The following is a 27,916-nucleotide window of genomic DNA, read 5'->3' as shown; positions in this document are numbered from 1 at the left end:
AACATTACTCGTGTCTATTAATTTCCAAATTGTACGAGAAGATCGTGCGATTTTTTGTATATAGTTCACTCGACAAAATTTCAGTAAAAAATGCGAAGCGACGCCGTTCATCTTTGTGTATTTGGCGGCCGATTTTCAGTCCATTACGCAACTGAAATGCATAAAAAAAATTAGTTCTTATTAGTTGCTACGGCTTTTTTTTGCCGCTGTTGACATTGTTTTGGCCGTGTTTCCATGGCGACTTAATTCGGTACTCCTACTGAGTACAATTAACGCTATAATTGTACTCCTCTCGACCAATCAGAGTCGAGTAATTTTGTTGAGTGTACTATAAAGAAAATAATTGGACAGTTACCTATATGAGATTAATGAGAAGCTGTATAATTATGATGATAATAAGCAACTATATGTTTACTTTCATTGCTGTTCAGGCTAGTTACAAGCTTGCCCCCCCCCCCAGAGTCTGATAATGATTTCATTATTCGAATATTGAATTGATTAGTCACTTTAAAAAAAATAAACTGGAAGACGATCCTTGTTCTTATATGATTTTCGAGCCCATCCCACACGGCTTACCGCCTCATCTCTCATATTAATGAGGGAGTATTAGAAACTAAGTTTCCCTCTATCTATTCATGGGGGAGGGATAATAGTGATTAGACGTTCCTCCAAAACAAAACAAACTTGACTCCTGTAAAGCTAGATGTCAATAGTCCTAGTACCTTAGCTACCTCTCGAATTAATGGGGTAGTATTCTCTGAAAGGATCTGGTAAGAGGTTTTGACTTTACAAGCTTTTTCGGGTGTGAGAGATACTCTCATAGACTGGGAATGTAATACAAAACCAGCCTCTGTGTTGGTATAAAAATAGACTTCTCTGGGTGAACAGTGAATAATGTAGCAGTATCAATAACATTTTTAACACATTGCTCATATGTTGTCCTTTTTTTGGCGCAAGAATATAGTCGAAATGAAATCATTTTGTTCTTGAACCGTGGATTCAATTATTCCTTTCCCTTCTAACACAAGAATCTCTAAATCTATAAATTGTGCTTGTTCGGCATCGGCAGACCATTGAAATTGGTAGAAATCAATGTTTTGGCTTTCAACAGTATCGAAAATTTTTCGGTCGGAGGTCAGTGTTTTCCTGCAGAACTCCACGTATTTAGATAGTTTTGAGTTGAAATTTCTTACTATAAGCATTGGGATTTTTGCATCTATTTCTTTGTTTGCTGTTCGGCACGTTTCGTTCGGCCGTAAGGGTAGCTCTTCGCTTTGTGGTAGTTCTGTCGACCCTGAGTCAGCGTTGTTCAGCCTAAAAAAGGTTTGTTGTATTTTGTGTTGTAGTTGTGACTTGGTTGTTTCTGCAAGTACGGTTTGCGAGCTGTATTACCAATTATATTGGCTGCTCTGATGTATGTCAATTGGGTTTGAAGTTTGTCTCCAAACAATAGAGAGTTTAAGATTTACGTTCACGGCAAACGTGAAACGTCAGTTGAACAGTAAAAAATTCTTTTAAATTACTGAAAAAGAATCGCAAAAAAGTCCAAGTAGTAAAAGAGTATTTGCGCTTGGTGAGAAGGTTTGTAAAAGGTAAAGTAAAAGTAAGGGAAAACTACACGTTTGCCGTTTGCGGGGAGAAAAAAAGGTCAATCTAAGACTCTCTAATAAATCTTTCACTGGTACGTTTGCTGAGCACAGGTCACTGTAGTCCTTGTGCAAGTTTGGCTTGATTTTGTCTCTTCAGACTTGTGATAGCTCAAAACTCGCATGTCCGAGCAATTGAAGGGGGTCATGCTCAGCCTTTGCCTTCAGTTTCAACATCAAATCGGTAGATTTGACTGATATGTAAGCCGCCTTTGTCATGGTCGTTTGAAGGCGGGAAAATTTGGGATCTTTACCTCAAGCTTCTCATGGCAGCTTTGACCAAATTTCCTCATTTACTTTAGGCGCAGTAATGAGTTTGGCACTGTTGGAGGGTCGGTGGTATTTTTCGCTTTTGTCTTTCAGTTGTTCGTCGGAGAGTTTGTGTAACCAGGTTTTGTTGGCGATGTTTGCCAATTTTTCTATTCATCTCGTGAAAGGTCGTCGTCCATAATTAATCGTTGAAAAAGAAAAAAGTGCCGGTATTCTCGACTTTCACATCCCCATAATCCTTTGCATCTTTGGGGGTAAGCAGAGGGTAAAAACCCACTTATTTTGCTGAAAGCTGATCAGACAATGTTGACAATACCTTGTTTGGTATCCAAAAATAAAATGAAGAAGTAAAAAACAGAAAAAGATAGAAGCTTGATGACGTTTAAGGTAAATTTTAAACATTTTTTCGTAAGTGAATACATTTTCTGTAAGACCAAAACTTTAAGAACAAAACTTCATCTGTACACGCAAAAATAACTTGGAATAAACTGATAATCAGTATTGTACAGATAAAAGCAGGTATAGTATAAATTCAATAAAGAAACCTTTCAATTTGGGACAGTTTTTTGATTGGTTACCCCCCAAAGACGCAAGGCATTATGGGGATGTGAAAGACGAGAATACGCTTGTAGGCCAACTTTTGTCGGAATGCAGGCTGGTACTGCACAATAGGACTCAGACCTTTGATGTACATTGCACCAATTTCTAACACCATAAAATCCCCTTACCCATCCCACAATCAACCCTTATCACTACTAAAGGCCAGACACTCAGGGTGGGCACTGCCAGGGTTTCCTTAAGTAATTTCTTTATTGTCCTTTCTTTATGCCATTTCTTTACGTCCTTTCGTTATGATCTCCATCTATGTCATTTATTACTGAACGGAGCACGGGAAAAGCTGTTTTATTTGTTGCATTATATAGCTACTAGTTTTATTTCGGTTTTGAATTTATTTATGCAAAAAGAAAAACGATCGCAGGATCTAGCAGCACTTGATGTGCGCAGATGGCATCAGCACTGTGCTCTGTTCACTAAACAGCAGAGTTTTCGACCAAGCAGCGTTTGCGTACTATCCTAACTATATGATAAATTCCAATATTATGCCAGTTTTCTTGAATAAGCAATCTTTTGATACCTCTGTTTTCTGAATTTCTGAAATGGGCACATATTATGAAGTCTACCAACTTCCTGATCCGTTGTTTAGCAAGATGGCTAAGTGTCAGAGTTAGTCAAACTGATTTTGACCCTTCTAGTTCTTTAAACTTCTCAAATTATTATGATCGGAGGATAAAGCTTGAACATCACTGAATAAAGTCAAGTACATATTTTATAAAGGCCGATGTTATAAAAAAACTAGCTCGAAAGTGAGTCTGTCATTCAAGTGAAATCGCACCTTGTTGTACTGTTGCGTCACATCACCCTTCTTTTGATCTTGAGGACTTCACTAACTATTTGAGAGGTAAATCACAGAATAAAAAGTAAAGTTTATAAGTGTTGTTTATTAACCGAATATTCTGAAGAAAGAGGAAACCAAAGACCTCAGATAAGTGATATCCTGACATTTTTAGACATGTTTTTTAGCATTCCTAAGCTAAGCGATCTAAAACTGTTCTTGCTATAGCAATGGGATATATATATATCAAATATTTGTGAGAAATTTTTCATGGCTTGAATTTCCAATTTCGAAGTGAGGAGAACGCCTAATAAAGTATGATAATCATTGATTTTAATTGGTTTTAAAATAAGTAATTTGGTTAAGTTGAATTGAAGTGAAGTTATAAGAGTTGAAAACGAACAGACTTCAACGTTTAATAAGCAATTTTTTATGTGGGCGAAATGGTCTGTTGGCGAAATAGTCTGAAGTGTTATGGACACTTCTCGAGTGATCTGTCAATCTGTAAGGAAGTTTTTTATTTCTTTCATAAATATGAATTACAGCAGTTACGAAACTGAAAGTGTGTGTGTGTTGTGTGCTCTCATAAAGAATGCGCTCCCAACCAATCAGAATCAGATTTAGAACAGTTATTTTATAATAAGTAATGACTATGATCAGGCAAAGCTACAATAAATATTTTATAAAAAGAGAATTATTAAATTGAAAAACTCTTTTCAAATCTACAGTATGAAACTTGATTACATTTGGCCATGATAAAAGTCCTTGGCTCAATGTGTGATAATAATGATGATGATAATAATAATGATAGTAATCATGATAATGATAATGATAATAATAATAATAATAATAGTTCCCTCCACACGCACTACCACTACGTTCTATATTTACAACATACAACACTCAACTCACATGTTTTTTTTTTATGGAGGGAGGAAACCCGACGAGAACCCGGATATGTTGATTTTTTTTATGGAGGGAGGAAACCGGAGAACCCGGAGAAAACCCTCGTAGCATAGGAGAGAACAACACATCACACAAACACGAGTGACGACCGCAGGGCTCGAACCAGCGACCCGACCCGTTGGACTCACAGCGGTGAAAGACGATGCGTTAGCTAAACTAAATTTCCTGTTATGTCTCAAATGGTATTTTGATCAAGCTTAGGTGGCAGCAGATGATTATACATTCGTTTTGTGACAAAAACAGTGTTAGGACTCGTCAATGAAACTGGCAATCTGCCCAAGTCGTGTAATAAATATTTGCTTGCTTGCTTGCCAAAATCTTAATTAAAAAACAAAGCTTTTCTCACCAGAAATATTCTTCTCACTCAGAGCAAATGAAATTAAGCAAACACTGCTAGTCTAATGCTGGGATCTGTTGGAAGTATTCTGCCGGGAAATCATGAACAATTTAGGGACATTTTACGGCTCACGTAGACAAGGTTATATTTTTTTCAACGCTGTTATGTGGTCAAAGTTTTTATAACCTTTCGATTTCTATGATCTTCTTTCGATTACTATGAATGTCTTTCGATTAATTTTTCCTTTTCTGAGTTTGAAATAGCCGGATGCATCATGTTGTTCGGTTGCAAAGGACGCTACTTGTAGATGTGGAGCTTCAATTGTATGTAATATATACAATATGAGTGGCCGTGTTGTATCAGATATACAACCACGAGCCGAAGGCGAGTGATTGTATATTTGATACAACACGGACAAGAATATTGTATATTACTTATGAAACTTCTAGGTGTATACATTCATGTTCTACTATAATTTTAAAGATAAAATTTGATTTGGCTAAGAAAATTGGGGTTAAAGTTTATGCAAATCAGGACGATTTTGTATCAGATATACAACCTCCTCCACGGACAGTGATTAATTATTCATTAATTATTCATGAGTTTTATAAGAGTTTTTACTAATAAATAGTTTCAGAAATCAACTGGTTTTCATTTTAATTAAAATGTTGATTTACTTTAGAAACAAACTTTTAATTAATATTTAAATGTTTGAATTAAGAGAACAGCATTTGTACAATTTCATGTTTTGTTGTCAAATAATTTTTATTGCCATCATTTTGTATGGAGGTCTACTCGGGATTATGATATCCACTTCTTCAGACTTCATGTGACACTTTCCTTGTTGGTTTTTACAGAGGCCAAAAAAATAATTTGCAGTAGTTGTTCCTAAGTCATTTCTATTACACATATTGTGTAGATCCAGAAAATATTCATACCCACCCACACAGGAAATTGGAAAATCTAGAGGGGAAGGAGTTCAGAGAAAGAACAAAATTACAGAGTTTATATGGAAGAAAATTGGAAGTTCCTAAGGGGTACTGGGTCCTTTTACGAATTCCCTATGTGGTGGGGGTATGCATACTTTCTGGAACTATACATTGAACCAAAAGGTATCCATGCTATCCATAGACTTTACTCTATAATATGTTTCTTTTTAATCATTTTTATACTTTTGTTTTTGTATCTGTAGATCATGCAACTGCCGAAAGAGTCTCCTTAACAGTTTACTGTCTCAAAAATGACGTACTGGGCATCTTGTCCTCCCACACGTTTTTGTATTACCTTGAAACAGAGCATATTTTGGCAGAACTGCTTGCCCAGAATATCTCAGACTCTAAATTCTTAGAATCACTTGTTCCGTTGTGTTCTTCTGTATCCAACAATGTTTCTTGCAATTTGAGAGAAGCCCTGGACTTTAGGATTACCAATGCCTTTGAATTACTTGATTTCTCTCCATCATGGACAATTCTTGGTGATGAAAGTGATGAAGTGGATAATGGTGAGTTCATAATTTCTTAAGAAATTGTATTGTCAAAAATTGTACAAGTTCTTATTAGGGGACTAAAAGCGAACGATTTTTTTTTTTGTGTGTGTGTGTGTGGCTGACTACAGCCCGATTTATCTTATTTACAATTGGTGGATATTGGTAGTAGGAATTTTTTGATAAAGTGCAAGACATTTTTGGCACAAAATGATTTATGAATGTCATAAGAATTTCCTATTTATCATCCTAATTAAGGCCGGTTTAGACGGTACGATTTTCGCCTACAACTATCGTATACAACGCGCTCGCGCCATTCTACAACCCGAGTCGTAGCGTGTAAATGAAGCCTACAACTCGCCTACGACAGACGCGAGCGCCCGGCCTTTAGGATTCAGATGTGATTAACTGTGATTATCTGCTTTCTCTAATATGTATTTTCACTACCAGTCTTTCTTCTACCAATAACTGCACTTTCGCCACCATGTTGAAATCTGTTTGCTACCAAAGGGAATCATCAAACCAGTAACATATTATCAAACCAATGAGCTGTAATAAAGCTTTATAAACATGTTTTTGAATAGCAGCTTTACATATTTTTTTAGCAGTTAATGTTGAAAAATGATGACACAAATTTTGTACCAAAATTCCAACTTTACTATATGAAATCTTCATACCAAGGGCACTAGGACACCGAATGTGGTTGGATTTCTATAGGTTTTTTTCCTTTCGATTATTTAATAGATAATTACTGAGGCGCGCAGCATTCGTAGGTATAATGCAGGCAGCTGAGGGCGTAGCCCGAAGTGATTATCTAGTATAATTATTGTTCTTATCAAAGTCCAATTGTTTTCTTTCTAGCTTGTTTATCATAGAAACAAAGCCAACAATGAATGAACTAAATATGTCTGAATTTCCTCTATGCATTCGTTGGGATAATGCAGACTGAAAACAATGGATTTCGATAAGATCAGTAATTATTCACTCTGTAGTTTATGAGCGATGTACTTCTTGAATTTTGTCATTAATAATTAGTTCCAGAATATGATATAGCTGTATGAGGAGTAAAGAACATCGTTAAGGTGCATTAGGAATCCAACCATAATTCTAAGAAATATTCATCGATTAAAATTTCGTGCGATCAAGGTCACGCTGTTGCACTCTCAACACTGCCCGTGATCAACATTTCGGAATCCCTTAATCGGCACGAGAAACCTATAAAAAAATCTTCGTAGGTGCAACTATCGAATACCCCGCACTTCAAACCACCCTTTAAATGTTTGGATACGCGGACACGCAGTGAAGAACACCACCCCTCCCCCTCCCCCTATAGATATGAAGGTATATCTTAAAGTGGATAAGCAGATACGCGGACACGCAGTGAAGACTGAGACCACCCCTCCCCTATAGATATGAATATGGGGGAGGGGTGGTCTCAGTCTTCACTGGTTATCCGCGTATTTGCGTATCCACTTCAACATAAACCTTCATATCTATAGGGGGAGGAGTGGTCTTCACTGCGTATCCGCGTATCCACTGCAACATAAACCTTCTTATTCATAGGGGGAGGGGTGGTCTTTTTCACTGCATATCCGCGTATCCGCGTATCCACTCCAACATAAACCTTCATATCTACAAGTAGTCTCCCACACAGCCGCTTACAGTGTCGTCACGCAACGCTTTCTCCCCTGACTTAGCCAGGGGAGAAAGCGTTGCGTGACGACACTGAAAGCGGCTATGGGGGAGACTAATCTACAAGGGGAGGGGTGGACTTATTCACTGCGTATCCGCGTATCCAAACGTTTAAGGAATGGTTTGAAGTGCGGGGTATTCGATAGTTACTTTAAGGCATCTGTTTACAGAAAAGGTTTTGAAATTACGAACGGAAAGTTGAATAAACTCGACCTCGGAAGCCTCTGGAGTACTGACAGTGAGTCGACAGTGATACCTTGCTGCAAATACAAACGCGATGCGTTACGTCAACGTATCACGCGTTTGTATTTTATAGATTACAGTTATATCATGATATGTTCTTTTGATTTATTTGGACCTGATACTGATTTCCATTTTGTAGCTCTAGAATATTATTTTAGTATGAACTCTGAAATTCATCTGTAATAAGATTGTTTTTGAGACGCGGTTTGTGTTTCGCGTCACCAAGCGTAGTGATCAAACTCTATTCTATAAATGAAACCGGGAAAACTACCCGATTTTCATAAGAAATGGTTGCTTGTTTATAAAAATATTTATCATGAAAACACGTGTTTTACTTCAAGGAAATTTACATAAATACTACTAGCATGAAGGCGATTGAAAGGAAGACAAACATTACTAATAAGTCGAAGACTTTCAGAAGCGGACGAAATGTGTGACAATAACAAGTGTAACGACTTGTCAATAGCGGGGCGCAACCGTGACGTCATAAAAACGAAGACAAAGGCGAAATTCGGACAAACAAAATTACAAGTTTACTTTCAGAGATAATTTTCACAGCCGATCGCAGTTGATCTTAGTTTACATGGGTTATTATTGTAACTTTAAGTAAAAATAATAAAATCGGCTCGTATAATCCTCGTAGCGGTTAAACAGAATGCAATGTTTGTCCAAATCTTTAAAGCTATTTTTAGAATCAGTGCGCTGCGCTATTGAATATGGCAAACTACCCGATTTATGTGAGAAATCTTTGCTTGCTTTCCGAAATATTTTATTAAGAACACACATGTTTCTTCTCCAAGAAAGGTCATATGAATAAGGAGGCTATTAAAGTAGAAGAAACGTTACAAATGAGTCAAATACCCCATTCACACCTAAACGTGTTTTAGTTAAACTATGTTTTCATTAGGAAAAAAATTGAGAAACTAGAAACCTACAATATAATGAAACTTTGTAAAATATTATCAGAGCAAGACAAAGGATAGCTTACATGCATTATTTCACCAAATATTGTGCAGTGTTCGTAGATAGTTTTCCAAGCCTGTTTAGTTAAACCACTTTAAAACGTGTTTAAGCCTTGGTGTGAATGGGGAAAAAACTTTAGATGCGAAAGAGGTGATGTGTGTCATACGCAGCAGTGAAAATGGCAAACTACCCGATTTTCGTAAGAAATCTTTGCTTATTTACCAAAATATTTGGCAAAAACACACATGTTTCAAAATTACGAATGAGAAATATTACGAATGAGTCAAAAACTTTCTACGCCAAAGAACTATCAGGTTAATAAGCCTGCGAACTACAACTGCTGAAAACAACTTGTTTGTCTCAAAGGTTTTGATTCTTTCGCAATGTTTCTCTTATTTTATTCACCAGCGCTCTCTTTCTTTTGTGGTATATTTTCCGTGTCAAGCTAAAGATAGGTTTCAGAACTTATGCGTAAGCGAAATAATACTGAGGAAAGATCACTACGGCATTACGGCAACTACGGCGTACTAACTTGAATTACGAATAATTTATCGGACTTACGAAATTTTGTTGTCAACTTTTTTACTTTTCGTTACTTTTTGTCGTTCTTGGATTTATACTATAAAATATAACTCAAATCGTTAAACTTCTAATTAAATAAAGCCATCCCCATTTTTATTTTTGTTTCCCGTCGCCTAGAGTCTTCCTTGGGTGGGTCGGTCGGTCGAAAAATAATAATAAATAAAATAAAAAAAAGAAGAAATAAAGTCAAAACGGGAAACCTGTGGAGGGTTTTTTTCTTGTTAAGCGTACTAAGCTAAATACATGCAAACCCTCTGAAGATGTCCAGGGTCGCACTAGGCAAAGTTTGGTAGAATTTGGTGTCTTAAGGAGGCTCTGGTTAGTTTTGGTCTGGCACACCTAGCCGCATTGGAACGGCTACGACTTCGTCTTGAATAACTCGATCTGCAAGTACTTTTCACACGTCAGGAAAGGACTAAAGGTTTCAAAAATGATAAATTAGTTTAAAACAGCCTTTTTATTATGACGTAATGATGACATCATAGAAATCGTTTACCGCTTATTTTCTCGAAAACTAGACCTGGTTTGAAGCTCTCAACTGACCCAAGGTTTAACCGTTCAAATGAGATACTTGAAGCCCAGCTAGTTCAAATGAAGCGAAAAAACACGGAGGATACACAACACAGGCCAGTAGAAAACCAAAATCTATTGAAGTTGAAAACTTCCAAGGCTCTCTCCCTTAATGATCCATGGAGTCTGTTAAGGAATGTCTGGTTTCATCTGATCCTGTTTTTTTGCCGGAGAGGAAGAGAAGGCCAGCGAGAGCTAAAGACATCAAGCTTGAAGTTTGAAGTTAATGCAAGCGGGCAACACTACGCTACAATGGCGCACGACGAAGCCACCAAGAACCACCCGGGCGGCATAAATGATGTAAACTCCTCAGAGAAAAAAGCTCGAATGCGGTATGAAACTGACTACCCAAACGACGGCTACAAAGCTCTGCGCTTCTATTTGCCAAAGACCAATCCAAATTGCGAATCCCTCTTCCAGTATCCGAAGAGAAATTGGTCCCCAACAGACTACGTGTGGTATGAAAACAGGCCCGTTGGCGTCAATAAGCTGGACGGAATGATATGAAAGAGATTAGTAAAGAGGCCAAATTATCTCGCCCATACAATAACCATTCAGTCCGAGCCACATCAATCACAGTGATGTCAAATGCAGGCATTCCTAATCGCCATATAATGGCCATATCTGGGCATCGAAACGAGCAGAGTTTGTCACACTACAATACGAGGCCTTCGACCGAACAACTGCACCACTGTTCTGAAGTGCTGTCCCAAAGTTACACTTCCTCAAGCCAAGCGATTGTCCCGGCTACTGTTCATCTAAACACAGCTGTTAAAAACAACAATGTGGTTGTAGAAGTTGCAAGACAATGTCCGACGAGCCAGTTTAGCTCCATCTTTAGCAACAGTTTAAAACGTTCAACTGGTCATTCACGAGAAGTGATCGCTGATCTATCGCAACGGGTGTAGACCATGAACATAAGCTCTGTGATTCATCTTAGTGCAAAATTTTGGTCAGATCTATACAGAGCGGACAAAAGCACCAAAATTTGCATAAATGTAGATTAGAGTATGGTAATTAATATTAGGACCGGTGCCCATTTCAATCTCTTCAGGATTCCATATTAATTGGACTTTAATTTTCTGAAAAAAGTTAGTTATGGGCGCCCTGTGGTCGATATCTTAAAAATGTGGTTTTTGATCGATATTCTTTTTAAAATTCATATTTTTGATTCCAAATAGCTAGTACTGTTTGCTATTATCATTTCCATTAATAAATATATTTCAAACATCGAAATAATGGTGAGTTTTCAAATAAATACTTATCAAGCTCGTACCCAGTCCTCAACTCGGTCATCCAAGATAATAGACAAAAAATACCCATTTTCTTCTAAACGTATTCTTTCGCACCATGCACGGTCTGATCTCGCTTGGCCGCTTTCCAATTTACTCCCGAAGCATAGTAATATACATTTTTTTTATTCAAACGTGGGACGTTTGTCACAACTCTGTATTACCATGCTTCGAGAGTAAATCGGAAAGCGGCCAAGCGAGATCAGACCGTGCATGGTGCAAAAGAATTTGGTGTTATGGTCATTAGCAAACAATAGAATTCCCAGAGCATCAAATCGTTGGGAAACGATCAATGTTTTCTGTATTTCTCGTTCGCTTTAGACCGCTTTAAATGAGTTCAATAGTCTTGCAATTTTGTGTAATATTAGTTTAAGTTCTAATTTGTATACTGATGTAGTTTTGAGAGAAATGATCAACGAATTTTAGAATAATGGAAGTTCTAGTAAGATTGACTAGAATACTGCGATGAAAAATGAGCATCAAATGTTTACCCCGTCTACTGCACTATACATTTTCACAAAATCGCATAAGTCGATTACCTTCAAAATGTTCCTTTTAAAACTAGATGCAGAGTAAAACTAAATGAGCAATGACTTTTGTGAATATATATATCTGAAATATTAATTTCGGCCGTATGAAATCCATTGTTTAGTTTTGAAGTAGATTATGCACTATATTTAAATAATCCCAAATATCTCATAATCAGCTAGATAGATTTTTTCAAAAATCCCCACAAATGGAGGCATCCAGTATATAATTATGTGGTACGAAGCATTTTAGTGTTGAACGCTCTGCAAGGCTGAAATTTTTTCTAAACGAAAACAAATATTTCATCATAATCACGTGTTATGACGTCCGATCTCACTAAAAACTGCATCAAACATTAATTCAATCTTTATGTGACTTATGTGCAAAAAAGATTTGCAATCGGATAAAACCCGTTTATGCACCAGCGTTCCAAAAGTGGAAGGTAGCGGTCAAGCGTGAGGGGGTCCAGCCACCTTAAATATGGGGTGAAATGTAGAGAAATGGTAATTAGCTTAACTATTGAATTCAAAGGATTTGGAGATCATTTCTGATAGAAAGAACTATAAAGCTGCAATTTAATAAAATAGGTTTTCTAAAATGCTTTAGTTTATGATTCTTTGTCAATAAAACTTAAACCTTAGGAAATTATCTCTTAAATGGGCCTGGATTAAAATCGTTAATATTGTATTTCTGCAATCAAGTTTATATATGTATGTGTAATGTAAAACTTTGTTGTTTTTGCTTTGTTTTGTTAGGCTTCGAAACAACATTGCTACATTTGTCTGCCCACCTTGGCTTCAGCCAATTTGCTTCATTTTTAATGGACCATCCTGGAGCTAGTCATGCTTTGGAAATTCAGGATAGAAATGGAAAGCTGCCTGTTGACATTGCTAAAGATAAAGGGTTACAGACCCTAGTTGATGTATTTTTAAGGTATGGTTAAATATACAGTTGTAAAATTGATATCATTGTAAGAACCATGATTGTATATCTGTTGTACTCAGTTTGGAACCTAACTCTGTTTTGCCCACCATATGCCATGATGGATTCATTTCTATTTTCATTGCGGTAAATATACGGTTCATGTAAAAATAAGACTCTTCATATAGATAACCAAATATCTTTATGTAGAAAAAGAAGTAAGAGTAAGATTATATTTTGCTTACCAATTTTTTAAACCAGTTTCAAGTCTGTTTTGCAGTGTTGATTTGTCCTTGACAAATTCGGAAGTCTTTAAAATTTGGATTTTAATGAAAGACATCCAAGATAAATTTTCACTAAACCTGATATTGTATTGGATTTTGAACTTATTTTTCGTTTTTCAAGTAAAAATAACCAGGAATTCAAAGCGTAAAATGTATTTTCGTAAACATCCTGACGATATAACCTGCCATAAGTAATTTGTTTGCCTTGAGCATGCTCAAAAATTTTGAGCATTCCCATGGACATTGTATTTTTATCTTAATTTTATGATGCCTTGAGCATGCTCTTAACAAATCGAAGTCAGTTTTTTATGGGTCTGCACTGTAATCGAACATGAAATGACTTCGAAAATGATCCAAACTCAAGTGGAAAGTTTCACTGTAAAGTTTGGATCATTTTTGACGTCATTTCATATTCGATTACAGTACAGACCCATAGAAAACTGACTTTGATTTGTTTTATACCATAACAAAGTCGAAAAAATTGAACAAGAAGACAAGTAAATAGTTTGAAAAAAGCCATTTAATCCGTTCGCTCAGCTCGTGCGTGACGGATGTCGTTAGCACAAGCAGGTCTAGCCTCTAATCAAAAATGGTTCTAAGCCAATAAGCGCGCGAGAAATTTCTAAAAAATGGTAATTTTTTTTTTGAGCCATCTAGTGGTAAAATTTAACATATTCATGCCAAATAGCTTCTATAGGACCTATTGGAGGATTTATACAGCTCGTTTAGTAACAAAAAAATCATACAGATGGACGTGAAGGATTAAAAGTATTAATTTTAAGCCGGATTTAACATTGCATTTACCAAAATCACTGAACTGCGTCTTCTCACACTGTTTTCTAATGACCTTCGCAAGTGATCACTGAAAAACCCTTCATTTTGTTTATTTTTATCCATGCCTTCATAATGTACATATTGTAAACAGATATATTGCGTTTTGATTAAAGTGCACATGAACCCTTTGACAATACATTCAGTACCGGTTCTGCATAAAGTAAATAGTTGATTGGTAAAATATTTCTTGATTTGAGTGACGCGTCTCTAAGTTAGGAAGGTTTATACTTCCAATATGTTAATGATGATGACGTCAGGTAAGGTATTTGAGTGTTTTTGTTGTAACTAGTAATACTTAATGCTGGTCATTTTGAAAATAAAAATTTTAAATAGCTTTCATGTAAACCATGAGTAAAATAATGATGCTTTTTAAATACTGTATCTATGAACCAGTTCGATTTTGTATATTTAATTAAGCCTTAATAGACGTCACGCTTATTAGCATATTGAAAGTATAAACCTTCATAATTTAGAAACGCATCACTCAAATCAAGAAATATTTTACCATTCAACTATTTACTTCATGAGAAATCAGTACTGAAAGTATTGTCGAAGGGTTCATTTGCACTTTAAAGTAAAGGAGAACCATACTTGCGTATTGCCTATTTATTGAAGTAGCTTTCAAAGTCCCTTTCTTAGGTTTTTGAACCAAAAAAATGAAATTTTCGCTGAAGTTTGTTAGTGTTTATAAAAATTAATCAACGAATGGCTGTTCATCCATTGGCATGTTAGTATGGCAAATAAAACCTTTCTAATTTAAAATTTCCTGAAATGGAAAAGTCCAAAATACTTTGGAACCGGTTAAATATATTAAACACGTTTTAATGAGTAAATCTGGGTATGTACTGGTGTATAATAAAACTATGTATTATTACTATGATGTTTGCTTTGCTAAGCAAAGAAAAAAGAAGGGAGTTTTGCCTTGCTAAGCAAGAAAAAGAGGGAGTTGCTTTCCTAAGGAAAAGACAATAACTGGGATAGTATTTCAGTCGTAATCATTACATAAGAAATTTTTTCTATCCTGCAGAGGAGCTGTGGAGAAAAATGCAAAGCCAAAATCAAAAGAAATTTCCAAGTCACGTGTCACCAAGAGTGAGATTGGTACCACAACTATTTCACATACAAGAACAGATCAGGAAAATGTCATCGGTAGGTTATAATTACTGGGATACCTGTGGTGTCCCAGTCATAAAATGCGTTTGTTTTTTTCCTGTTTCCTGCGCCACAAATTCGACAAGTTGCGCAATAGTACCCGTGGCTCATTGCTCGATACCATGACAACGAACAGTCCAATTAGGTTGAAGTAGTGAACATACACATAAATATATACACATACATATAAATATATACAAGTATTCACAGGAGTAATATTAATGAGTAATGAAAAGAAAGTTAAAGCTAAATTAATAATTATAAGAGAAAGAGCTAATTTATGGTGTGTGTGGTTGTTGAAGTAGTTAAAACTTTCGAGTCGACAACCACCCATTGTAAGGTTAACTTTTTATGACCAAGAATATAGCTAACTATTTACGCAAGCTGGAGATCCTGATATTTAAAGCTATTCTTTAAAACTAAATTATTTTGAACAATAAATATAGATATAAGTATAATGGGATATATATGATAATGAATATTGTTTAAATTTGGCTACACAATAATACGTAAAAGATTACTGTTATTGCATTACTTTAAACTTGCAGATTAGAACTAAGTGAACTTGGTAAAACTCTTAGACTATCAATCCTTTTGGACAAGTATTAAATGTATTTTAAGATTTAAAAAAAAAAAAGTTTGATTAAATCAAAATTTTTAATAGAGATTGAGATTTCTTCCCATATTTTTGTTATAGAAAATTTCCCATAATTTGTTCTGATAGAAGGACGGACAAGATTGTTTTTAGCTGCATATCGTGTGTTGGTGCATATGGTGATGTTATTTAGCTAGTTTGATTTTATCTTTGAAAACCTCTGGAATTGAATGGCTAGAATTAATTATTTGATGACCAAGTATTCCTGATTTGAATTTGATAATGATATCAAATGTTAAAACATCCAGATATAGAAATATAGATAAGTTATAGTGCTTGGGAACGAGGTTATTCCGGGCGAAAGCCCTTGGAATTAAATTCGGAAAAATTAATTTCCGACCTCGCTGGGAATCGAACCCACGACCTTCGGAATTGCTCTACCAGCTGAGCTAGAGGTCAGACTGAGAGCAGACCGGGGTGAAATAGATGTTATTTCTCAATTGACACGGTTTTCTTTGTTATTCACAAGGTTTTATTTTTGTTATAACCCTCATTATAAATGTGAGGTCAATATATAGTTATTAACCCGGTTAATAACTATATATAGACCGTTCGCATTTATAATGAGCAACATTTGATAGAAAACCTTCTCAATTGATAAATAAAAATTAATACTTAATTACCGAGAACGTCGGCAATAAGCCTATACATCCCTCGGGCCTGCGGCCCTCGGGATGTATATGACTTATTGCCTCCATTCGAGGTAATTAACTCTTACTTAGGTAGCGGTAATTGTGATGCAAAGATGAGAATATGTGGACCGCATAGCACTTATGAAATACATGAAGATATAGAAATATAGATAAGTTATAGTGCTTGGGAATGAGGTTATCATTGTTTTGAATCGTGTATAGGTTAGTTAGATTGGATTTATATGTATTACCCCACGACAACGCACCATATGCTAGGTATGGGTAAATGAGTGAATAATATATGTCGCGAAGAGTCTTAATGCTAACATACAGTCTTAACTTATTGATAATACCAATATTTTTGGAGACTTTACTATCAACAAATTTAATTTAGATGATCCCAGTTTAAATGTTGATCGATATATTTAACACCTAAATATTTAAGTATTTTTTTGTTCAAGACAAGAAATATTATGTTTATTATTATATATGTATATTAATATTAATATATATTGTGTGATTGACAGGATCACCTGACAACCAACGGTCCAATCAGGGTAAATTAGTATTATGTGCCTGTGATTGACAGTTAGATGATCACCACTAGGTTTTTCTCTTCGTTAGGCGTCAGTTTTTGGGGCTTTTTATCGCTGAAGCATAAGTCTATCCGTTTTTTACTTGCATTTGTTTGGAGTTTTATGCTACGAACGCTCGAAACACTTACAAATGCATACACCAAGCTTACGATTCGCGAACAATCCACACTAAAAGATGTTATTTAGCGATCATTTCGGAACGGTTTGGTTCGCGAAGTTTGGAAAGCCATGTATCAAGCCAAGTATAAGTGGTCGCTATTCTATTCAACCTATTGTGTAGTAGACTGTAATAGTCAAGTATAATCTGCTAAGGTATTGCAAGACCGGTTTCGGATCACTCCCCAGTGCAGTACAACTCCCCTACAACTCTTCATACAACTCGACAATTGTTCAATCAAAGTCAGTTATTCAGGTTATCATTTTACTGTGAGTTAGAGAATCGCTATCTATGGCTCAAAACAGTGGTTTCATTTTAGCTGCACCTTTGCGTTCTGTAAATGACAAAATAATTGTGGTGAACACGTAAAGAATACTGCAAAAAAAAACCCTGCAACCTTGCGAATTGTAAACGACAAATTAATTATTGTTGTTCGCACGTAAAGAATAATGCATAATAATGCTCCTTTTCGTTTTGAAAATGACAAATTAGTGTTGTTTCGACGTAAAGAAAACTGCATACTAACATAATCAGAAATCACACCGTATCAGCCATCAGGGTTATACCGAAATGTCCTTAAATCCGCAAACAATGGTGCCTTCGCGGGTCTTCCCACAAGCCATAGTTCCCGGGGAGTACTCCCTTTGTTCAGGTGGTAAGGGTGATCGTAGTCTCCCCCACAGCCGCTTTCAGTGTCGTCACGCAACGCTTTCTCCCCTGAGTAGCTACTCAGGGGAGAAAGCGTTGCGTGACGACACTGAAAGCGGCTGTGGGGGAGACTAGGATGATCGGCGCTCCTTTTAGGGTTGAAAATGTTCCCTGTGTGGACCTTTTAGGGGTTCCGACTCAAAAGTTAATTACGTAACATAACTCCGTACCTTTTGGGGTCATTTATTATGCGCGGTATCCATGCTATGCCGCGGCAGGTACAAAATGCAGAACGGAAAATGCAGAACGGAAAATGCAGAACGAAAAATGCAGAATGGAAAATGCAGAACGGAAAATGCAGAACAGAAATATAATAAAGTGCCTTTTCCTTGAGTATACACTTCGATCCATGCTCACAGTTGTCACGTTTATTTTCTAGTGATTGATTCAAGCAATGGAATTGGTTTATGTTGTTGATTTTTGTTTGACGAGATTTAAATTTAAGTTCATTTGACCTTCAGGTCATGTTACTCAGATAACAATTATCGTAATTGAGTAACTTGTCAAACAGTTCAAGCAACATAAACCAGACCCATTTATCTAAATCCATATCAGTAATAACCATCTGGTATGCAGAACGGAAATTGATTCAAGCAATGGAATAGGCCATTTGCAGCAATTGATCACGTGTCAATTTGCCCCATAGCAACAAGCCCGTGGTGGGCAAGCTAACCACGCATTCCTTGACAACAATAAGACTTTGAGTGGCGAAGCTTAGCGATACTAAGACTATACTGACTGTTTTTAACCTTTGTTCTGTCTGGTTTGACCCGATATTCCGTATGAAGTTGAAAGAAGTGTTTTTTTATCGTTGGCGATAATTTTTATCATAAAGATTGGCCGCAAAAGAGAGTTTTTTGTCTTTATTCTGGTCGCCGTGGACAGAAGACGCGTGTGCAAATGGCGGAATTCTCAGGTATGTTTATGACTCATTCAAACCCCGATTTAACATCAAAATTTCTCTTCAATTGTCAAGATTCTTTTGAAATGAATGTAGATATACCTACAGATCCTCTTATACTAATAAAAACTCATATTTGCTAGCATTTGAGGCCTGATTTTCGTTTTAAAACTCGAGGTGTGATATCTTCGCCGACTGCTGGCGGCAACAATTTATAGACTGTTTTTGTGCTTAAAATGCTTCTCGAATTTAATTTATCTTCGAATTTAATGATTCCAGATGAATTGACTGATATATCGAGACTTCCTGAGCTTACATCTCATGTTAATGATCTTTGAGATCCACTCTGCCTTTAATGATGTGTCTTTTGGAAATCGATGGAAGGAAAGCTCTTGGTTGTAGCGAGAATCGCCGGTACACTTTGGGACACAACAATGTTGACGAGAGAGTGTAAGCTTCGTAGTAGTAAGCTTCGTTGCATCTTCATGTCCACTATCTATACCATTAACATGAGATGTAAGCTCAGGAAGTCTCGATATATCAGTCAATTCATCTGGAATCATTAAATTCGAAGATAAATTAAATTCGAGAAGCATTTTAAGCACAAAAACAGTCTATAAATTGTTGCCGCCAGCAGTCGGCGAAGATATCACACCTCGAGTTTTAAAACGAAAATCAGGCCTCAAATGCTAGCAAATATGAGTTTTTATTAGTATAAGAGGATCTGTAGGTATATCTACATTCATTTCAAAAGAATCTTGACAATTGAAGAGAAATTTTGATGTTAAATCGGGGTTTGAATGAGTCATAAACATACCTGAGAATTCCGCCATTTGCACACGCGTCTTCTGTCCACGGCGACCAGAATAAAGACAAAAAACTCTCTTTTGCGGCCAATCTTTATGATAAAAATTATCGCCAACGATAAAAAAACACTTCTTTCAACTTTATACGGAATATCGGGTCAAACCAGACAGAACAAAGGTTAAAAACAGTCAGTATAGTCTTAGTATCGCTAAGCTTCGCCACTCAAAGTCTTATTGTTGTCAAGGAATGCGTGGTTAGCTTGCCCACCACGGGCTTGTTGCTATGGGGCAAATTGACACGTGATCAATTGCTGCAAATGGCCTATTATTGGTTTATGTTTTATTCATGTTATTAAACGCCCATGTAATGTTCTGTTTGTTATATAGATAGAAATATATAAAATAATATATATAAATATATAAATATATATATAATAAACAGAACATTACATGGGCGCACGAAGATATAGAGATTATCACATGATAAGAGCTTGATATAGTTTTTATTCACGAGTTTTTCGTGTCATATCGTGAGCGAGCGAGTCTGCGAGTTTAATAACATGAATAAAACATAAACCAATTCCGTTCTGCATACTACATGGTTATTACTGATATGGATTTAGGTAAATGGGTCTGGTTTATGTTGCTTGATCTGTTTGACAAGTTACTTTTTGATGAAAATTAATGAAAAGGAAAACTTGCGTTTTTAGTTGATTTGTTTAATTTCTTTTCAGTCTTAACTAATTCAGAGCGAATTTTGGACAATTTTATTCTCGATCTCTTCGCAAAACTAGTGAGTTAATTTAACTCGATTTTTTATATAATGTGCTTGGATTATCCTAGATTCTAACAGTGTATTTTATTGTTATTTTTAGTGTATTACTTAACAATGATGCACTAAATATTTCTTTAATATGATCATCGTTATGATCTTATATACGCTGTCCTGTCATTCGTGAAACCGGCGTTGATAGCCGGGGTTAAATAGTAAATTACTGAAATAAAGCTTTACCTTTTAGGGTTTGAAACCAGGTTGGTTTTAAGAGCCTTTTTAATTTATGCGTATACATTTCTTTGTAGTTTATGATCAAAATATCAGTAGTAAAGGGAGAAAGAAATACCCAAACACCCCAAAATATAAATTATAGTCACAAGTAATGTGAAATAAGCACATTAGCCACCCTTTGGGCTTCATAGGAATAAAATAAATTAAGTATTTACATACAGAGAAATATATGTAGCAATGTTTGATGTTGAGTGTATGACGTCACAGACTCCAAAAAATAATCGTAAAAATATCATACTTTCGTCCTGAATATCGAGAAAACACTTCATGCAGTGATTATTGGACCTTTAAAGAGTATTTTTAGGAAGTTTCAGCTGAATCCAAGTTTGAGCAATTTTCGTCGTAGTAGCACTTTAAGTCATTACTCAAAAACCAACTTTCTTTTTAACTCTTGAGTACCATGTAATACGCTTAAATTACAAAATAGAGTTTAATATAAGAAGTCACATGTCTGGTTCCCTGTCCTAAAACCCTACGCTATCAAAACAACCTCATTTTGGCTCAATCAGTGACCAACATGCAGTGACGTGTTTTAACAATTAAATGCTTTATTACACTGGTCCTCATTAATTTTTCCGAATTTAATTCCAAGGGCTTTCGCCCGGAATAACCTCGTTCCCAAGCACTACAACTTACCTATATTATCTTCTACTATTTCATTAGTGCCACGCGGTCCACATACTCACATCTTTGCATCATAATTACCGCGACCTAACATCTATTTCACCCCGGCCTGCTCTCAGTCTGACCTCTAGCTCAGCTGGTAGAGCATCGGTAGTACAGTTCCGAAGGTCGTGGGTTCGAATCCCAGCGAGGTCGGAAATTAATTTTTCCGAATTTAATTCCAAGGGTCTTTCGCCCGGAATAACCTCGTTCCCAAGCACTACAACTTACCTATATTATCTTACACTGGTCCTCAGTAAAGCAAGCATAAACACGCCATAATATTCCATAACAGGTCACTCTAAGATGATCTCACAGTAATCATAGCACGATAACTATCATTCCGAAGAGTTGTAGTTTGTGTGGCGTCCTTTATACTTTATTATTCGTTTCTCTTACTTTACTCAACAGCAGTTGCTTTGTTTTACCTTTTTTATATATTTACTGTGTCACACTTGTTTAGATAGGTTTCAAGACTTTTCTTGGTTTACGATGTTGTTACACAACGCTTACCAGTTACTCGTTCGCGTCTAAAGTCTTCAGTGTTTCTCTTACTTTGTTTGCCTTGCTTATATTCATATAAAATTTTTATTCTTTACACGAGAACTATTTTTTCCTTTTTACAGTATATTTACTGACTCACCCTTCATAGATAGGTTTTACAATGCATTTGATACGTAGGCGAACTTCAGTAGGAAAACTTATACGTAGGCAAACTTCAGTAGGCGAACCAATGCGTAGGCGAAACAATCGTAAAGCGTGTTCCCAGCGTGGATTGACAGACTGACTTATTTATTTAAAAGATTATGATTACTAGTCCACATTTGCAACAAGAATTATCAAAAATGAATTATTTATACAAATGTTGTATTTTTTATTTCCATAGAAAAAGATATTGAAATGCTGAGAGAAATGAATAACCTTGTCAAAGAGGAGGTAGGATTGATGTACACCTTTTTCCCACACAAATGGATCACATGTTTAAAAACTAACGCATAACACTTACAGCTTAACCCTTTGACACCTTGGCATTTTTGAGGGTTTTTTAAAGTGTTTTTTCTGTTCCTAAACGTTCTGCAAGCCCTAGGAAAACCATGTTAGAGTTTGGATTGACATGTATTGTAAATGTTTTATGCAAATGTGTGATGACATTCATCAATCATGTGATATTGCGATAAAGAAACGTTATTTGATGAAGCAATGGCAGTTTAATGGAGGTTTTTTTAAAAACTTGAAATTTTGAGAGAATCACAAAGTCCCGAGACAGCTTAAGGCTTGGAATGTTTTGCTAAAGACAGGCATGCACACAGCTAATTAAAAAATACGTACTAGATGAGTACATGTGTCTACTGCTGATAGATACACAGCAACATTTTTGAATCATGTATATGTGTAGAATATTCACTTGTAAGTATTCAGGGCTTAATATTCTGCTTACGGAGCTCAGTTATCCCATTAAAGGGTTCAAATATTGTCAATGTAAAAAGCTGAGTCAGTTTCACATCGCATGGGTTCTGTAACAAACGCTCATGAAGTGCCATTGTTGACATGCATGCTTCATGTTGCACAAGCACACCAATTCTGTCACCGTTTTTAACTCGTGGATACGCGAAGCGTAGAAACGAGTTATTGTGAGGGGTCTGAATATGCAAATGTTCACTCGTCGCTCGCTCGCTCGCTCACTCACTAAAATGTTAGCGGATCGATAATTAAACGTATAACGAACATCTGATTACGAACGTTACACGACACTAACAAGCACAAAGCTCTTATTCAGTATAGACTACGTTCGCTATTTATATGAGGAAATGTACTGTTGATGTTTCATGTGGGATACCTTCTAGCACTGTGGACCTACTTTGCACATGCGCACACTCGCACTTAGTTTCATCTTCGGATTATTTATATCAAAAGAATCAAGGAAAGATGCAACTTGAAGTAAAATAATTCGATTAACGCCTAAAACTAAAATTCCAATGAGTCAAACCTTTTTTTGCTGAGGCGATAAAGTAAACAGAAACCCTTATGTACAATCGTCAACACATTTAGATCCTCTCAGAAGGTAACCAGTCATTTCGCCCACGGACCATTTCGCCCACGCATAAAATCATCGATCTTGCGTTTGCCAATTCGCCCACGTGTAGAATCACTAAGAAATATGTTACCATGACTAAAAAAAAGTAGTTCGTGATTTACCAACCGGTACCTACCAACCCTACTTGACGCTTAAGCTCAAGACTTCAAAACGCGAACTTTTTATACGAATACCGGTCGTTTCGCTACCACGCACTTTCGCTACCGTCGGTTCGCTACCACCCGGAGTCCTTTCGCTACCATCATGAAGTCCTTTCGCTACCATAGGAAATTACCAAAACAAAACTTCGATGAGACTTGTTAAAAAGAAGCACAGCCTCTTGAAAAACATTTGTAAATGATTTTGAAGCATATTTGGAGCGATCATTTCACGATACGATATCGAGTCCGTTTCTACCAACTTATGACTCGGATGACTTTATTTCCCTATTTACCTATACTCTAATCTATGAAATGTGTGTTTTGGGTAGCTTTATCATTCTTTATTATTTTTTACTTGCTAAAGTTCGAGAAAAATACAAAATACCTTATGCGCGAAACATTGATCGACAAGCGACGCCATATTGTTTTCGTGTAATCAACAAGCTTCCTAGTCGTTTACTGACACTTTCTTTTCTTGAAATCCATTAGACTTTATTATTTGCACTAAAAAACTAAGACGAAATGATCTAGTGACTTTATCTGAAATAAATTTGAGGATAAAACTTAACGATTGAGTGGAACGATCGAGCTCAGTTTACGGTGTTTCATACGAGTCTTTTCGCTACCAATAAGTTTTTAGTCTCCGTAGAGTAGTTTGTTGAAAACATTACAATATCCTTCTTCTTCATCGAAAAATCGAATGTTTAGGACATATTTAATATTATTGCTTCTGACTTGCCAAGGTTAGAGCGAGAAAAACCAAAATACCTTCCGCGAAACATCGATCGACAAACGACGCCATATTGTTTTCGTGAGCTTGTCTAAAAGCTTGTCTAATATTTTTTGTAGATGTCAGATTCAGCAACACACAACATCTCCCATCTCAAAGCACCATATCTTTCCTTTAACTTTATTAGTGAAAAGAATAAAGTCTAATGGATTCTAGGTAAAGAAAGCGTCAGTAAACGACTAGGAAACTTGTTGATTACACGAAAACAATATGGCATCGCTTGTCGATCGATGTTTAATATGCGTAAAGGTATTTTGGCTTTTCTAGCTCGAACCTTGGCAAGTCAGAAGCAATAAATATGTCCTAAACATTCGATTTTTCGATGAAGAAAAAAGATATTGTAATGTTTTCAACAAACTACTCTTCGGAGACTAAAAAACTTATTGGTAGCGAAAAGACTCCGACCTATGAAACACTGTAAACTGAGCTCGATTGTTCCACTCAATCGTTAAGTTTTTGGCGTTTACATCAGATATTAAATGGCCTCAAATTTATTCCAGATAAAGTCGCTAGATCATTTCGTCTTAGTTTTTTAGTGCAAATAATAAAGTCTAATGGATTTCAAGAAAGGAAAGTGTCAGTAGACGACTAGGAAGCTTGTTGATTACACGAAAACAATATGGCGTCAGGTATTTTGTATTTTTCTCGAACTTTGGCAAGTTAAAAAATGATAAAGAATGATAAAGCTACCCAAAGATTCATAGATTAGAGTATGGGGAAATAAAGTCATCCGAGTCATAAGTTGGTAGAAACGGACTCGGACTCTATATGGTAGCTATTAAGTGAACGCTGTCCTTGATCGCGTTTAGATCTCCACTTTCACTGATCGTATCGTGAAATGATCGCTCCAAATATGCTTCAAAATCACATACAAATGTCTTTCAAGAGGCTATGTTTCTTTTTAACAAGTCTCATCGTCGAAGTTCTGTTTTGGTAATTTCCAATGGAAGCGATGATTTTATGTGTGGGCGAATTGGCGTGGGCGAAATGGTCAGTGGGCGAAATGACTGTAAACCTCTCAGAAGACTCGTAGGTAGAGCCGGATGCGTCGAAAAAAGAACTTTTCATTAGAATTCAAAACGAGAGTCATGGAATCTTGAAGAAAGTTCAGCTAGTTTTGTCATCCAAATAAGCTGTTGGGAATTAAAAGTAGATTGATTGTCGGACATTACAAACAGCTGAAGCAATGTTCTTGTATCTAACATGCGTAGACATAAACCTGTGCCACGTGATCTGTTAGCTCCGCCCTCTCATAATCACTTGACAACATAGTGACATTGATTGACATCTGGTACATGATAATTGGTTGGAAACCCCATAGCGGATGGCCGCAAAGGTCTATTGGGTAAGTTCCTGAAGACCCCTGGGTAACTATTGCACAACTTTGCCATTTTGTCGTGGAGAAAAACAAAAGCAAAAACAAAAACAAAGGAATTTTATAGCTGGTATACCACAGGTATCCCAGCAAAAAGACAGTCTAAAAACAAGTGCATACATAATGACTAATGACAATTTTTCAGAAGACTCGTAGATCGAGCGGGCTATCGAAAAAAGCTATTTTAATTAGAAATCGAGAAGAATCTGATTTAAAGCAGCTCAGTCACAGCGGTATTCAGCAATAAAATCTCATAAACTCGATCCAGCGAAGTTTTAATATTACTGATCAACAGTTGTATTTACTAAGTGACTTCTTAAGAAAATAATCAAATGAATGTAGATGTGCGTAGATCGTAGAAAAAATAGCAAAAGACGAAAAAAGAACAATTCCAATGGAATATTGGATTTTTCTCATTTAAAAAAGCCGTTCTGAATAAAAAGTAGATTCACCGCCATGCATTACAAGATTACAAACAGCTGAAACAATGCTCAGATGGTATGGTGAAATGTGCGAAGGTCTAACGAGAATTTGCTGCAATAAATAATCATTAATTTACCGACTGGGATGAAGACAAAGTAAATAGCATTTATAAACGAATATCTATAAAATATTTGCTTAGTTCACAGTGTAAATAAATAGTTTCATTTGAAAACTTTAGGCAACAAGATTTAATGTAGGAGCCATGACCCTTGAAGGTCAAGATAGGTAGTAATGTAAATCAACACGCATAACGCAACACTTTAATATGTTGATCATGCGGATTGTATCATAAATGGCTGGTTATCTTGTATAATATTCAGTTTTGAGCTCGTAGGTCCAATGATTCCTGGAATAAATTACACAGCTTGCCTTTGAAATTGAAAACAGGGAAAGCGTTTTCAAATAGATCTTCTTCCGATTATACTCTATACTTGACTCAGTTAATTCTATCTAAGTGGTAGTCGAAGTCAGACAATTAATTCATCACAGAATTCGTTTCCAAACTCAACAAAATAGCAAATAACTAGGTGTTAAAAGGAAAATAAAAAGAACGATTACTCATCTTACTAGATAAATTGAGTATTATTTAAATATTAAATCGAGCAAAATATTTGGTATCCTTAAATTGAGAATGTCAACAAGCATAAGGAGGGCACAGGAAGACCAATCTTTGAAAAGTGCAACAAGTATTCACCAGTTCGCCAAAGGGCATTTGATCACAGGCTGACACATGCGGGACACAGGAATTTGAATTTGCGTCAGAGTCAGTAGCTCGAACAATCTTTGCGCATGCGCTTGTTAAGTTGTCACAACACGTTTTTATTGAGCAAATATACAAGATAGAGGTAAATTTTCACGAAAAGTGAAAATATGAAATTCAAAAACTTTTTTTGCTGGAAACATTTTTTTATTGAGCAAAAATGCATGAGTGTAATTATAAGTAATACCATATCCATGAAGTGTGTTTTTTTTTGTTCTTTGGAACTGTAGGCTCCCTTAAAGTTTCTACTTCTTGATTAGTCTGAAAGGAGAATCGATCCTTGGATGCCATTTCACTTCGAACCTAAATGAGTTTCTAACAGTGACTCATTCAGTATGTATGCACACACAAATCCGTGCAAGAAGACAAACAAAAGAACTATTTAAATCGATGTTTCTCATGGGACATAATGCACCAGTGACTTTTACCTTTTTGCTACTAAATGAGTATTCCAAGAAGAATAGTCCAGTTTAAAGTTTACTTCCTCTGTAATTATGGTATTACAAAGTAATAGCATGACTACTTTGGGATATTAGGGATTGAATGTTCCCGAAGCCAAGGGAAGTTTAATGGGAGTCCCGTGGCCGAGGGACTTCCACTAAAATTCCCTCGGTTTTGGGAACATTTAATCCCAAATATCCCGAAGAAGTCATGGTATTACTTATAAATAAATAAATATAAATGAATATATATATATATATATATATATATATGTATACACACACACACATATATATATACACACACATGTATATATATATATATATATGCACACACATATATATATATATATATGTATACACACACACATATATATATATACACATATATATGTAGTGTTTAAAAAACGAGTAGGAGTGTTTTATCAGGTATAAAAGCACGAGGCGTGGCCGAGTGCTTTTATACCTGATAAAACACGATCTACGAGTTTTT

General features: G+C 36.0%; 2 protein-coding genes and 1 pseudogene across 4 annotated transcripts in view; 2 read left to right on the top strand and 1 right to left on the bottom strand.

The window, feature by feature from the left end:
- Nucleotides 1–27,916, top strand: part of LOC116292176 (uncharacterized) — a 116,196-nt gene that overhangs the window by 17,131 nt on the left and 71,149 nt on the right. For all 3 annotated transcript variants that reach the window (XR_016121343.1, XM_031699441.2, XM_031699440.2), the window contains exons 4-7: nucleotides 5,805–6,113; nucleotides 12,721–12,898; nucleotides 15,032–15,153; nucleotides 22,227–22,276. Coding sequence is in view for 2 of the 3 variants with exons in the window: in XM_031699441.2 (XP_031555301.2) it covers nucleotides 5,805–6,113; nucleotides 12,721–12,898; nucleotides 15,032–15,153; nucleotides 22,227–22,276 (659 nt within the window). In the remaining variant the exon portion in view is untranslated. The remainder of the gene's footprint in view (nucleotides 1–5,804; nucleotides 6,114–12,720; nucleotides 12,899–15,031; nucleotides 15,154–22,226; nucleotides 22,277–27,916) is intronic.
- LOC148906727 (uncharacterized) lies at nucleotides 10,038–11,113 on the top strand (annotated as a pseudogene).
- Nucleotides 19,039–19,920, bottom strand: LOC148906726 (uncharacterized). The gene is made up of 2 exons (XM_089038179.1): nucleotides 19,623–19,920; nucleotides 19,039–19,358 (listed from the first exon to the last, which is right to left on the bottom strand). Exons 1-2 carry the CDS (start codon nucleotides 19,636–19,638, stop codon nucleotides 19,072–19,074), a joined length of 303 nt encoding a protein of 100 aa, XP_088894305.1. The 5' UTR covers nucleotides 19,639–19,920; the 3' UTR covers nucleotides 19,039–19,071.

This window comes from Actinia tenebrosa, unplaced genomic scaffold (genome assembly GCF_029948245.1).
Source record: "Actinia tenebrosa isolate PJP-AT-01 unplaced genomic scaffold, QUT_ActTen_1.0 PGA_scaffold5__44_contigs__length_20552954, whole genome shotgun sequence".
Classification (NCBI taxonomy): Eukaryota; Metazoa; Cnidaria; class Anthozoa; order Actiniaria; family Actiniidae; genus Actinia; species Actinia tenebrosa.
The sequence above is the reverse complement of the archived record's forward strand: the minus strand, read 5'-3'. Positions and strand labels throughout refer to the sequence as shown.